Source organism: Pleurodeles waltl, chromosome 4_2, assembly GCF_031143425.1.
Source record: "Pleurodeles waltl isolate 20211129_DDA chromosome 4_2, aPleWal1.hap1.20221129, whole genome shotgun sequence".
Lineage (NCBI taxonomy): Eukaryota > Metazoa > Chordata > Amphibia > Caudata > Salamandridae > Pleurodeles > Pleurodeles waltl.
The window spans coordinates 1,044,740,697-1,044,756,223 of record NC_090443.1 but is presented as its reverse complement, the minus strand read 5'-3'; the positions used below and the strand labels follow the sequence as shown (position 1 = coordinate 1,044,756,223).

At 47.3% G+C, this 15,527-nt stretch overlaps 1 protein-coding gene across 1 annotated transcript in view; it reads left to right on the top strand.

Annotated features, from left to right (window-relative positions):
* The window catches only part of LOC138293701 (transcobalamin-1-like), a 70,148-nt gene extending 55,336 nt beyond the window's left edge, over window positions 1-14,812 (top strand). The window contains exons 8-9 of the mRNA XM_069233024.1: window positions 8,361-8,479; window positions 13,657-14,812. Of these exons, the coding sequence (XP_069089125.1) occupies window positions 8,361-8,479; window positions 13,657-13,718 (181 nt within the window). The 3' untranslated portion in view covers window positions 13,719-14,812. The remainder of the gene's footprint in view (window positions 1-8,360; window positions 8,480-13,656) is intronic.
* Window positions 14,813-15,527: the final 715 nt, after the last annotated feature.

Genomic DNA, 15,527 nt, shown 5'->3' with positions numbered 1-15,527 from the left:
GATGCAATCGCTGAGTGGTCCCACTGAAAGGGATTTGCTGCTGTGGAGAAGACTGTAGCAGAAGCTCAAATGAAGTCAGGCCACCCAGAGCTGCAATTTGGGCAACTTCCCAACTTTTGGAAAGGTACCACCAACACCACTACAAAGGGTCCAGGACCTGGGGAGCACCACTTAGGAGCTTATGGCCCTGTAGCTCACACAGGAGGCCTGCCAACTAGACCTTGGAGTCACTTCTGATGGTCCTGGGTTCAAGGAGATAGTCCAGTTCTCCTTCAGACAGCAAAGTAGTCCTTCAAGCAGCAGGGCAGCCATCTGGTCACAGGGCAGTCCTTCCGGAATCTTCGACAGGTCCAGTAGTGTACTGAAGAGTTGTTCTGAGGGTCCAATATTTATAATTGGTGCCAGCCTTTGCATGTGGGGTAACACCCTGTCCTACCCCACATTTGGTTCTGGAAAGTTCTTCCCTTCCACTGCCAAGGCTCCAAGAAGTCTGAGGTGACAAAAGGCTAAAGCCCTTCGAAGTGAAAGTGGGGCAGGGAACAGCTCTGCGTCCAGTCATCCTGCCACATCTAATCGTTTTGTGTCACTGTCTGGGAGGAATACACAAACCCCACATCAGAGACATACACAAACATTTGACCCAGGACACTGGCAGAAGAGAAGGCATAACATGGTTAGGGCAAGAAAATGCCAACTTTCAAAAAGTGTCATTTTCAGAATTACAATTAATTTAAGTCTAAACGTGATATCTCTATCTTTTTCCCATCCAAAGTTTGTAGTATGGAAACCTAATGATAGCCAATGGAAGAGATAGGTCTTACAGTAATGAAAAGCACATTTAGAAGTTTTTGACTGCCAGGACATGTAAAACGTAAACCCACATGTCCTACCTTTTAAATACAATTCGACCTTCCCCATTAGCATTAGGGACTACCTTAGATGTGACTTATATGTTTTAAAAAGGAAGAATTAGGCCTGGGAACAGATTTATTTTGCGAGGTGGGCATGGCAGTTTAAAACTGCACAACAGGCTGACATGGTAAGCCTGAAATATGTTTAAAGTGCTACTTTAGTGGGTGGAACAATGAATGCTGCAGGCACACCTGTAGCATTTAATTTACAGGCCCTGGGTACATGTGTTAGTAGATACTAGAAACTTATAAGCAAATCAAATGTGCCAGTCAGGTTTATGCCAATTTTACCATGTTGTAGGGAGTGAGCACAAACAGTTTAGCACTGGTAGCAGTGGTAAAGTGCCCAGAGTCCCAGTGCCAACAAAAACAAATTCAGAAAAACAGACGTGGTGTATGCAAAACATATGAGGGAATAACACACCAAGGATGTCGGGTCTAACAGACATGCTCACTGGTTCATGTAACATGTTGACTAATTTATATAGTAGGTTGACTGCGTGACATGTCTACCGGCAACTGACTCTTATGACACATATGTATTCCTCTTCTCCTTTTTGGAGATTTGAACTATGTGCTGACAGGTTTCTGTGGCATGCTTTCTCATTTTTTCAGCATACTTACTGTTCAGTATGACATGCATGTAGCCCATGCAGCCTGATTACTAATTCCTGTGATACAAGTAGTGATTTCTGTGGAATGCGTACTGATTCCAGTAACATGATTACTGTATCCTGTAACATGGTCACTGATTCCTGTGGTTGACTTGCTTACTGATTCCTGCATTACAATTAGCCATCTCTGTGGCACGGTCACTGAATCCTGTAACATGGTCTTATTTCTGTGGCTGACATGTTTGCTGATTCTTGTGATACAATTTGTCATCTCCGTGGCATGCTTACAAATTCCTGTGACATTGTCACTGATTCCTGTGACATGCTTGCTGATTCGTGTGATACAGTTTGTGATCTCTGAGTCAAGCTTACTGATTCCAGTAACTGGGTCACTTTTACTGAGGTGTGCATACTGATTCTTGTGATATAATTAGTGATTTCGGTAGCATGCTTACTAATTCCTTCAACACGGCCTCTAATTCCTCTGACATCCTGACTAATTATTGCAATGCAAGTAGTGATCTCCGTGGCATGCTGTCTGGTTCCTATAACATGGTCACAGATTCCTGTGACATGCTTTCTGATCCTTGGAGTGTGGTCACTACGTCCTGTGGCTGGCATGCTGACTGATTTGTGTTGATGAGTATTTAACTCTGTAGCATGTTCCTTTGTTCCTGTGTCCTGTGGTACCTTTATGGTTTTATGTAACATTCTTTGAAATTCCTGTGAGAGTCATTCAGACGTTTAAACATGTTTACTGATTTCTCTGGCATGCCTAAAACTTGTGTGCCATTCATAGCGTGTCCTGTAACATTGTAACTGACTGTTGTCTAAGGATCAGGGGCGACTGGTGTTCTTGGGCACAAGGGGCATTGCCCTGCCACCCTCTGGGGAGAGGCAAGAACAGGGAAAAACACAGAGCAGCTGAAAATAAATTACTGCTCCAAAACAGTGTGCTGAATCTCCTGGGTTAACTCGGGTGAACTTTCCAGGTGTCCTACTTTGCAAGCGCCAACCGGGCAAGGTTTCTTCAACCTGTTGGCACAAGGTACAGCAGTGACATCATAGGAGAGGAAGTGCTGGATGGGAATGCAAGTGATCCGAATCGCATAAACAGTGGCCCTGGGAGGAGTTACAAAGCTCAATTCACTTCAATGGCTGGGGGTGGGGCAGGCGGATGGGACAAGGAGTGAGTGGGTGGCAACAATCATGACAGAGGGGCAGGCTGTGGAAGGGGTGTGGGGGCTGCTCTCCTGGCAGGAACACGTGGTTAGTGCTGCATTTCATTTCACTTTGAAAAAAACATGAGGGAGCTGAGCATGACAGAGTGCTTCCTTATCTGGAGTCCATAGAGGCCCAAGAGAAGGAAGGAACCAGCTGCAGACAATAATTGCACTGGTGGACTAAGAGGTAAGTGTGCAGCTTAATGCCTGCATCAGGGGCATCGTCACCCTCCCCCACCCTCACACTCTATCCCACCCCACTCCACTCTCTGCTTTAGCAGCTACCTGTGGGTGAGGGGTTCTTGATGGGCCTCTTCTGTCTGCAGATTGGCACACAAAGGCTCATAATTAACTTGGGAGGGTGAGTGAGTGAAAGGAAGGCAGGGTGGATGGATGGAAGGTTGAAATGGTAGATGAATAGATGCATGGATGAATGAGTGAAATGATTGATGTAAGAGTGAAAGTGAGAGAGGGTGTATGAGTGAAAGGGATGGATGGATGAGTGGAAGGATGGATCAACGGATGATGAGAGAGAGGATGGATGGATGGAAGAGTGAGTGAAAGGATGGATGGATGAGTGGTTTGGTAAATGTATGGATGAGTTGATGAATGGAACATATGGATGGGTGAGTAAAAGGGAGGGTAGATGGATGGATGGATGAATAGGTGTAAGGAGGAGTGGCTGGTGTAGTGACAGGATGGATGGATGATGATAGAAAGGATGCATGGATAGAAGAATGAATGAAAGAGTGGATAAATGAGTGGAAGTGGATTGATGAGTGGATGAATGCAGGCATAACGAGGAGAAATCTTTAAAATATGGATAAATGAGCGAAAGGATGGATGAGTGAAAGGATGCGTCTAAAGATAGATGAGCAAAACAATGGATGGATGAGTGAAAGACAGGCTAGGTGGATGTCGAGATAAAAAGATGGATGGATGATTAAAAGGGTGAATTGATGGATGGATGAATAGATGGATAGATGGACGAGTGAGTGAAATGATGGATGGCTGATTGAAAGCATGCATGAATGGATGGATGAAAAAGGTGTGGATAAGTGAATGGATGGATGATTGAATGGATAGTTTGGTTTGATGGATGGGTGTCCCTTGACCAGTGGTTGCTCTCCTTTATGGGCTCCACAGCTACGCTACACCCTCTTTGTTTTGTGGTCCATTTTTATTGTATAAAGAGTGAATAATTATTCACTCTTTGTATAATAAAAATAAAAAATAAATGCAGACCTGCTTCGGGTCCACAACAAATTGAGGCAGCCAGTGACATTGTTTGATTGCTGACACAGGTGCATGAAGATGTGAGACACAATAAGACTGAGTAATTCAGAATGAGTGTGATGGAGTGAGTCAGAGTGGGTCACAGCAGAATGAGTGAGACTGCGTGAATTAGTGGGACCGAGTGAGACAGAGTGGGTCACAGCAGAATGAGTGAGACTGCGTGAATTAGTGGGACGGAGTGAGACAGAGTGGATCACAGCAGAATGAGTGAGACTGCGTGAATTAGTGAGACCGAGTGAGACTGAGCGAGTCAAAGTGAGACAGTGAACTTAGGGGGTTATTTACAAGACACCTGTGCTACGGGAGTGTCACTTTTTGAGACGCTTCAGAGGCTCCGGCCTCTCAATCATATCTATAAGGCGACGCAAAGCCACCCTGTGCGGCTTTGAATAGCCTCATAGATACGGAGTAAGGCAAAGCAGTGCAGGTCACTGCGTTGCTCTACTCTGCGCCAGGGAGATGTTCCATGGGCGTTGCGATGGGTTTTCTCACCCCACACCCATGGATTTTGACGCATCCCCAGATTTACAAAGTCATGTAAACCTGGGCAGCACCAAAACCTTACGACTCCCCAGAGCAGGTGTAACGAGGATGGTTTAATTTCTCCTCGTTTTTAACTCTTTTATGTATGCTGCATTCTGCAGCACACAGAGAACAAGGAAAACGCCTCCATGGATTGTTTTAGTGCACCAAATTGTACGTTCACGCTGGATGAAAGGACAGGAATGCATTGTATCATCTAGATACGGTGCATTCCTGCCCTTTCTATTTGCATGGGGCTTCGCAGAAAGAAGACTTGCGCTGCTGCCCTATGCCACATCTTTGTAAATGAGGCCCTTAGTGCAAGAAAGTGTGAGACAACCCTTCAAGAAGAAGCTCATTGGAATTCAAGCCAAGGATTACGCCCAGCACTATTAAAGGTCACCATCCACCACCGGGAGTGATTCAGGATTCTGAGCCACTGCTGCTTGTCAGTACCTATAGTACTGGGCAGGGCCCGGAGTTCTTGCAGGGCTGTGGAAGCTGCGAGTTTCTCCTCATGCTGGACTTTCTCTGGCCTGCCCTGTGCTTTACCCCTGGAGGAGTCAAGGATGTGTGGTTTCACTGGCAGTGTTCACTAGCAGAGCACAGTTCTCTGCTGGAGAGAGACTTCTACCCAACATCTACAACACAAATAGTCCTGGGTGACTACTTCCTCCACACCCGGCTATGGATAGACTGATGGCTGAGTGGTGGCAGGAGAGTGCTAATTCTAAAACAAATATCTAGGTCTTTATTACTAGTGCTACTGGGGAAGAGATAAACCATGCACAACCCATGGAGCCCATTTAATTGGGGTCTTTACTTCCAGATTAGAGTGTGAAGTGGGCAGCGTGTGTGTGTGTGTGTGTGTGTGTGTCTGGGTGTACAGTATGTGTGTATACAGTGTGTGTGTGTGGGGGGGGGTGTACAGTGTGTGTGTGTATACAGTGTGTGTGTCTGTGTGTCTGGGTGTGTCTGTGTGTCTGGGTGTACAGTGTGTACAGTGTGTGTGTGTCTGTGTGTCTGGGTGCACAGTGTGTGTGTATACAGTGTGTGCGTGTGGGTATGTGTGTCTGGGTGTACAGTGTGTGTGTATACAGTGTGTGTGTGTCTGTGTGTCTGTTTGTCTGGGTGTACAGTGTGTGTGTATACAGTGTGTGCGTGTGGGTATGTGTGTGTGTGTGTGCGCCTACCTGGGATGTTACACTTACTCGGAGTTTTGATGGTGTCTAACTAAAGACAACGAGTTCTTGCCTGTTGCCCTATAGTAAGGTTAATTCTGACCCTATCAGGCCAGTAATTGTAATTCACTTGGACATAGATGACCATTCCTTTCACCAAACATATTTACCAGAAACAGAGCCCAGGAATCTGGAATAAGACCTTCTGCTGTGACCTTGAAAATGAGGAGCTGTGCACCTGGTGTGGAAAGGAGCAGGACCTTCACCTTGAAGTTAAAGATGCAACACCGAGCAAACTGAAGACTGCATGATGTCCACTCGAGAGATAGTGAGCTGCTCCAGGAACCATGATACCTTTATGGATGAGCTGTCCAGAACAAAACCCAAGTACATCTGTGCATCAAGAAAGTCACAAAATGGCAAGTGCATTCTCGGACAGCAAGTATGGTGAGCCTGATTTGTCATCATCTTGGTTAGAACCACGCTGACCTTGAGGAAGCATCATATCTGCCCTTCACAGAGTGAGTGGAACACAGAGGTGTCTCCTCTTCATCCTAGACCTTTGGAGATGATCCTCTAGAAGAACTGGTATATTCTTTATAACCCTAACCAGTGCACGCTATAATTTTTGGAGGTTGTGGTTCCACAGTAGGTCTACACCCCAGTTCCACAGTCCCAACTGGAGATCTGGTCGATTGAGTAAGTGCTCCAGGCCCTGTTGATAACCGCTCCCACTGAAAACCTTGACCACTGTCACCAGGTTTGAGACATGGGCTCCTAATTTCTTAGAATCATCGAGGCAATTCTTGGATGCTAGCCCAACAAGAACAACAACCTTCATTTCAAGAGCAAATTGCTCCCTTCATGGTCTTTCTTGAAGTATGTCTAGGGTGTTTGAACAAAATATTGAGGAAAAAATATCATGTGGACAAGATATTGTGTCAAGAATGTCAAGGACAAAAATATTGTGAAGGTAAGTAAAGTTTGACTGTAGACAACTCCACATATAAGTACCTTGACAATCTATTTGTCTTCAAGTTACGCAGATCTCGAGTTAAGAATAGTAAATCCGTACTTACCTATTTGCACTTTCCTTCTCGATATTTTGGTCCCAGATATTTTTCACATATTATTTTGTCCACACAATACTTTTGCAGACAATATTCTAGCAGACATCTGTTTCTGGTGCCTAGACCCTACTAGAATCTTTATACTGGGAATCGAGGCTCCTGACTTTTGGAAACCAGACTTTGGCCCTCATTACGACCCTGGCGGTATAGAACCGCCAGGGCCGCTGGACGGGGAGGCACCGCCGACAGGCCGGCGGTGCCGCCGCGGTCAGAGAAGGGAAACCGGAGGTCTCCCACCGGTTTCCCGCTGCCCCCAAGGAATCCTCCAAGCTGGCGCAGCTTGCTGCGCCGGCTTGGGGATTCCGACTCCCCCTCCCGCCATCCAGTTCCTGGCGGTTCTCCCGCCGGGAACCGGATGGCGGGAGGGGGAGTCGCGGGGCCCCTGGGGGCCCCTGCAGTGCCCATGCCAACAGCATGGGCACTGCAGGGGCCCCCGTAAGAGGGCCCCAAAATGTATTTCATTGTCTGCCTTGCAGACAGTGAAATACGCGACGGGTGCAACAGCACCCGTCGCACCTTCCCACTCCGCCGGCTCGATTACGAGCCGGCTTCATCGTGGGAAGGGAGTTTTTCCCTGGGCTTTTGGAGACCGTCCGCCAGCCCAGGGAAAAACTCATAATACCCTCCGCGGTCTTTTGACCGCGGAGCGGTATTATGGAGGGCTGAATTCTGGCGGGCGGGCTCCGCCGCCCGCCAGAATCAGAATGAGGGCCTTTGTCACTTGCCAAAAATCGAGCGACAGCAGCTGCTAGTTTGTAGTTTGTAGTTCCTTTACAGATATCTTGCTGTTCTTTCTTTCTGCCTTACTGCTCTGAACCCGCCCATTCCAGAATGGCATCCCTGGATTAAAAGATGCTTGACTGCAAAGGCAGCATTCTTTCACACATTACAAACATCATCTAATGAATCGAACTAGACCTGTTCATGTTGGGCGGTTGAGTGTGTGGGTCCATTATCCGCCACTTATGTTAGGAGGCAGCTGTGCAGGACCCTCAGTTATTAACAGCGCTCTGTTGGTAGAGGTGCTCCACAAAGCCACCAGATGGTAAGACAGCTGGTGGAGATCTGTTCAAAATAAGGATCTCTTAATCTTGCTGTGGTGGTGGTTATGTTGTGCAGAGCCCACAGTTGATAACAGTGCTGTGCTGGTGGAGGCGTTGTGTAGAACTCTTGGTTCACAACAGTGCTATGTGGTCAGAGATGCCCTGCAGAGTCTTTAGTTGATACCCAAGCGCAGCTGATGGAGGTGCTGTCCTGTGCTGGTGGAAGTGCTGTGCAGATCCCTCAGTTGAATCTTAAACTCTGCTGATGGAGGTACTGCTCTACGCTGGTGAGGGTGCTGCATGCAGCCCTCAGATGATGACAGTGCTGTGCCGGTGTAAGGGCTATGAAGAGCCCATGGTTGGGAGCAGTGATATGCCAGGTGGAGGTGCCGTGAGTGTCCTTGGATTGATTATCATTCTCTCCCAAAATCTCTTTGTAGGTTCGAGGTGCAGCAGAGCAGCTGGGGTCCTTATGTTGTTGCCATTAATGGACTGATTGCCAGAAACAGTGAGAGGACCTACTGGCAGCTGCTGAGTGGGACCACCCCTTTGGACCAAGGTAGGTGCCATCTCTCTGTGGATATCCAGGCAAACTATCCTTCTGGACCAAGGTAGGTGCCATTGTTCTGTGGATAGCCAGGCAAACTATCCTTCTGTACCAAGGTAGGTGCCATCTCTCTGCGGATATCCAGACAGACTATCCTTCTGGACCAAGTTAGGTGCCACCTCTCTGCGGATATCCAGGCAGACTAATCCTCTGGCCCAAGGTAGGTGTACCTCTCTGCGGATATCCAGGCAGACTAATCCTCTGGCCCAAGGTAGGTGTACCTCTCTGCGGATATCCAGGCAGACTAATCCTCTGGCCCAAGGTAGGTGTATCTCTCTGCAGATATCCAGGCGGACCATCCATTGGGCGCAAGGTCGGAGCTGTGCATCTGTGGGCACTGAGTGAGTCTACTGCTCTTGATCCCGGTAGTAGCCGTGCGCATGTTGGTATTGAAGGAGAACACCCCTACCGAGTAATACATAAAATCCTAGAGCAGAACCATGTGATTTGAATATTAGTATCAGGAAAAACCCTCCTGAAATGAGAAAGTCTGTACCCAATGTATTTAAGGCAGGTATCAAGAAGGGGGAGTCCTGATAAGCCCTCCGTATATCTGTTTTTCAACCAGTAAACCGCTCTGCATTAACGGTATAGGTGCACCCATATTTTCTCATGTCAGGAGGTGCTTTTCTGCTGCTACAGTGCATAATATAATTCGCCCATTTCGCTTTCTTGATATCGGGCTTTTGTGGACTTTAATGGTCTTTTCAGAGCCTTGAAAATATGGTCAAAAGACGAAACACGTGTCGGCTGCCTGTTCTGTGTGGATTAAACAACTTCATTTCCTTAATGTACTACGACTTCTTTGTGTACTAATTGGCCAAATCCTGTTATCTCTCTACTACTATTCAAATCACATGGTTCTGCTCTAGGATTTCATGTATATCTGTGTGGGAGTTTCTCTCACAACGCTTCTGACACTACTTCGGTAGCGTGGTGTCTCCTACCTATTGAGCAAAGAATAATTACCTGCATACATTGATTACAAACGCAGTATTGGCTTCACCACTGCTACCTTCTTTGCTTTCTTGACCCCTACCCAGTAATGCATGATTCGCGAGACTTTGGGGACTGAGTGGTACTAACGCGCATGGGTCGAGGTCAGAGTCACACGTCCATGGGTATTGCGTGCTACTGCCGCTCTAGGCCTAGTTAGTAGCCATGTGCATGTGGGTATTGAGGGAGACCACCCTACCCAGTAATGTATGAGCTGTGAGCCTTTGAGGATTGAGTGCTACTATCCCACATGGTCAGGGGTAGGAGTTGCACATCTAAGGGTATTGAGTCCGGCTACCGCTGTGCATCTAGGTAGGAGCCACCTGCATGCGGGTATCAAGGGAGACCACCCTACCCAGTAATGTATGAGCTGTGAGCCTTTGGGGACTGAGTGCTACTATCCCACATGGTCAGGGGTAGGAGTTGCACATCTAAGGGTATTGAATCCTGCTACCGCTCTAGATCCAGGTAGGAGCCATGTGCATGTGGGTATCAAGGGAGACCACCCCACCCAGTAATGTATGAGCTGTGAGCCTTTGAAGATTGAGTGCTGCTACCCCTCATAGTCCAGGGGTGGGAGCCACACATGTGTGGGTATTGATTGCTACTACCACTCTAGATCCAGATAGGAGCCATGTGCATGTGGGTATTGAGGGAGCTCACCAGTGTCAAGTAATGTATGAGCTGTGAGCCTTTGGGGATTGAGTGCTACTATCCCACATGGTCAGGGGTAGGAGTTGCACATCTAAGGGTATTGAGTGCTGCTACCGCTGTGCATCTAGGTAGGAGCCATCTGCATGTGGGTATCGAGGGAGACCACCCTACCCAGTAATGTATGAGCTGTGAGCCTTTGAAGATTGAGTGCTGCTACCCCTCATAGTCCAGGAGTGGGAGCCACACATGTGTGGGTATTGAGTGCTACTACCACTCTAGATCCAGGTAGGAGCCATGTGCATGTGGGTATTGAGGGAGCTCACCAGTGTCAAGTAATGTATGAGCTGTGAGATCTTGGGGATCGAGCGCTATTAACCCACATGGGATGAGCTAGGAGCCGCACATCCATAGGCATTTAGGGATACTACTGGTCTGGATCCAGGTAGGAGCCATGTTCCTGGACATTATGAAGGTCATCTCTCTGGATCTAGGTAAGAGTAATGTGTCTGTGGGTACTGAGGGAGACCACCACTGTCAAGTAATATATGATCTGTGAGCCTTTGGGGACTGAGTGCTGCTACCCCTCATGGTCCAGGGGTAGGAGTCACACATGTGTGGGTATTGAGTGCTACTACCACTCTAGATCCAGGTAGCAGCCATGTGCATGTAGGTATTGGGGGAGACCATGCCTTTGAAGTAGTGCATGAGCTGTGAGGTTTTGGGGATCGAGTGCTGCTACCTGGCATAAGGAGAAGTAGGAGCTGCACGTCCATGGGTATTTAGGAGTATAACTGCTCTGTATCCAGGTAAAAGCCATGTGCCTAGACATTCTGAAGGTCATCTCTCTGGATCAAGGCAGGAGTAATGTGTCTGTGGGTATTGAGGGAGACCACCCTTATCCAGAAATCTGCCTATGGGAATTTAGGCCCACCACCATTCTGGATTCAGGCAGGAGCTACAGTGTCATAGGTAATGAGGGAGACCACCGCTCTAGATATAGGAGCTTTGCACCCCTCCAGGCCCACATAGAAGCTGGGCGTCTGTAGGAATTGAGGAGGACACTCCGCTGGAGCCATGCAGATGCTGTGCACCTTGGGGTATTCAGTCAGTCCGCTCTTCTGATCCCTGGTAGGACCGGTGTGGTTGTGGCTGTTGAGTGAAACCACCTTCTGGAACATGGACCGAGGTCTGAGACTGTAGATAACCAGTGGGATGGATCCGGGGACGTCACAGCGAAAGGGGGGGGAGTGGAAGGTGCAGGGGGTGGGGGAGGAAGATACAACGAGGGAGTTTGGAAAGGCGGAGAAGGTTCAGCGGAGTGAGAGGTGGAAGGGAATGACGTAGAGGTAAGTGAGACGACACAATGTATCAGGTTAAATATTCAGTGCTTCTTTTCTAGTTCCTTCCAGACCCTCTTCTCGATTTTCTTTTTTTTTAAATGTCCCCTACACTCTGGCTCACTAAAGCTGAGTCTTTGTGCGACAAGTAAAGTGGGTCCTGTGCCGATGACCTGGATATGACGTGTCACATCAAGAAAGTGGCATCCGCTGTAGCTCTGTTAAAGACATGTTCTTCTAATTGGCAGAATTTGTGAGATTTTCTCATGCTGATGATGGGAGGAAGGCGCACTTGGGGGCAGCGCGCCCTGTGCAGAGGCCCAGTCCCACTGCACCGTGCTTGGCATAAGCAAGAAAGACTTTATATATGATGTGGTGACCCCACCAGGGTGACAGCCCCCGCTTTACCGCCCCCTCCTTCCCTTCCCAATTTCCGCCTTATGTCTTCAGGCAGCGCCAACTCCCATGCCTCGTCCCTCCTAGATCCTGGGAGTCACCTGCCCTCGGGTGTCCGTTCTTCTGCTGGAACCATAAAAACAAATAGGAAACCCCCCTAAAATACTCACGCTCGGGTGCCTCCACCCTCCTTGGTCTGATGATCTGAAGAATACGATGGCAGGTACAAATACTCCCCTGTAGTCCACGGGAGGATGTCACAGTGTAACTGCACCGGAAGGTGTCTTTTCTCAGTGAGTTGGACTTGAGCCATCAGTTAAACTCACGCTTTTCTTCAGTGTTGCTCAGTTGATCAGGATGTGTATGGTCCACAACAATCGTGTTCCGCTTCGTCTACAGCCATGACTTGCCAAAACCATCTTCGTCACATTCCCAAACTCCGTCACTTTCCCAAACATCTTCACATTCCTGAACTCCATCACATTCCCAACCTTCATCATATTCCCGAGATCCATCACACTTCCAAACTTCATCATATTCCTGAACTCCATTACATTCCCAAACTTCGTCACATTCCTGAACTCCATTACATTCTCAAACTTCATCACATTCCCAAACCATCTCCATCACATTCCCAAACTTCATCATATTCGCGAACTCCATCACATTTCCAAACTTCAACATTTTCCAGGACTCTATCACATTACCAAACTAGCTCAATCACATTCCCAAACTTCATTACATCCCAAAACCATCTCTATTACATTTCCAAACTCCATCATATACTAAAACTATCTCCATCACATTCCCAAACTTCATTACCTTCTCAAACTCCATCGCATTTCCAGTTTCAATCACATTGCCAGACTTCATAGTATTCCTGAACTTTGTCACACTTCCAGTCTCCATCACATTCCCAAACTTCATCACATTGCAAAACCATCTCCATCACATTCCCAAACTCCATCATATTCTGAAACCATCTTCATCACATTCCCAAACTTCATTGCATTCCCGAACTCTGTCATATTCCCAATCTCCATCTCATTTCAAGACTTCATCACATTCCCAAACTATCTCCATCACTTTCACAGACTCTATCATATTCCCAAAACATCTCCATCACTTTCCCGAACTCCATCACAATCCCAGTCGCCATCACATTCCCAAACTTCATCGCATTCCTGAACTCTGGCATATTCTCCAGGTCCATCTCATTCCCACACTTCATCACATTCCCAGATTACATCACATTCCGAAACTATCTCTATCACATTATCAGACTCCATCACATTCCCAAACGCCATCACATTTCAAAATCATCTCCATTTCCTTTCCAAACAATTCAATCACATGCCCAATCTCTTTTAGCAAACATCTGGGTCACTAACAGATGAAAGATGCCACCAAACCAGGCTTTGTTCCTTCAGTTCTTAGGATATGTAAAATATGTAGGTAGGCACTACATTATCACAGAGAGTCTGATTTGTTCCAAACATCTAAACTGGTATCTGCGCTTCCTGGGAAGGCTGATTCCTGGAAGTCTGGTAGCCTGGAGCTAACGCCTATCATAGCTGGGTGTTCCCTGGTTGTGTGTGGGTGTAGCTCATCTGCTCTCATCCTTGCCCTGGCAGGTGCCGGAGGGAGGGACCAGGGCGTGGGCAGAAGTTGAGAGACAGCTGGAGAGGTGAGAGAAAGCTGTCCTTACATTCCAGTGTAATTTGTTCTCCTTTTTCCTCCTCGTAGGAGTCGGAGACTACAAGCCGTCTGATGGAGAGCATCTCGTGGCTAGGTTTACCACCTGGTAGAGCTGGAGACCCCACCCCTGGAGCCCCCGGGCCCCCCTCACGTGACACACACTTAAGGATGACTCTGGCCCCTATGATTGCAAGGATGTGCCAAGTCTATTGTGAAGTGCTGAGGCGCATCATTAGAGAAGGACTGACCCTCTCAGAGATGTCTACTGTGGTTCGTGCCAGCTTCCTGTGGCTTGAAGGCGCTATATGTGTTTATTTACATGGAAAGTCAACATCTGCATTAACTCTGATCCCCAAACTTCCACCATCTTCTCGCCCCTCTATCCCCGCCCTTCCCCGCTTTCATATGTTTATGTTGTCTTTTCTTACAAACTTAAAGCTAACAGTACACCACACTCCTTTCACTTATGGGCATATTTACAAGCCCCTTGCGCCACCTTAGCACAACCAAAGGGTCATTTTTTTACGCTAAGGTGGCTTTTCTACTGTGCCATATTTACATGCATGCATTGCGCCACTTTGAGACCCCTTGCGCCTTGCGTGTTAAAATGACACACCCATTTTTATCAATGGATCTCCCTGTGCCTTGATGCACTAGTGTCAACATTTTTAACGCTAGTGCGGAAAAGCGCCACAACCGCATCAAAAATGTTGACCCTGTTGTCCTAACGACTGCAGCGGTAGCAAATACGGCACAACCATGGTGTGGTTAGGTGCCGGTAGGAGGGTGCAAGAAGAGTGGTGCATCATCTATGAGGTGCCACTTCCTTGTAAATATGCCCCTTAGTACTCCTTTATTTACGTCACTAGGACAACTTCAGTCTTACGTCTCCCTCTTTGCCTCTCCCTCGCTACCTCTCTTTCTTCACTCCCTCCGTTCTCTTTCTTTTCCCTTTCCTCCTCTACCATCTTATGTCAATTCCTTCCTACCCCATCCCCTCCCAACCCTCTCACTCACTTCCCTACTCCCGCAATCCCCTCGCTTCCATCTCTACCTCACTTCCTTACCCGCCCTCCCAGGTTCCGCTCCGTCACTTCCTCTCCCTCTCACAGCCTCAGACTTCCTCTGCGTGCTTTGTGTGCCTGTTTCTAGTGATTTAAATCAAATACAATAAACTATGATGTATTTATCGGTCATACAATAAGGTACAGTCCATGTGTGAGTTTTCCTACAATGTAAAGCGCCGGAGACTATGGAACAATGTTTTATTTGGTGTCTACAGTAACTTTGACGAGAACATGGATTGGATAAATTCCCAAAGGAGCTCGCACCAAAGTCTAGCGCTTCAAACTAAACTAACATCTCTGTAACACTCCACGCCCTAAACACACCATTTAAGAGGCGGTTTACAAAACTGCATATCAGCAAGATGGAATCTAGAGACACGCTCAGCTCCTGATGAAGGCCGTGACCATAGATTAAGTACCGAAACATACCTCACATTCTCAGCACATGCATCACTTCTGAAAGTCTGCAAAATAATCAAAAGATAGACTCACTAAATGGGTGATGGAATTCTTATATGTAGGGACTCACCCACATGTAAGCTGTTAATCAATACCTGTCAGGGCCTGGTTAACAAAGACTTGTGTCTTTCTGTAAATTCTCAAACTTCTCAGTGACCTCTCCCCTCCCTGGAAATGTAAGTTTCTTTCAGTAAAAGACTGGAGTAAATCCCTTGCCATAGTGGAATATGATCAGAACACCTCAAACGTAGTAGGAGTGAAGGAATAGTGCTGTTTTCAGGGACAAAAGGGCAACATTGCTCAGCAACGCCAACTTTGTCTTATGTAGAATTGTACTGTGCATTGGTGAAAAAAGCAACATCCTAAAATGTCATAAAACATTGCCAGTGGTAT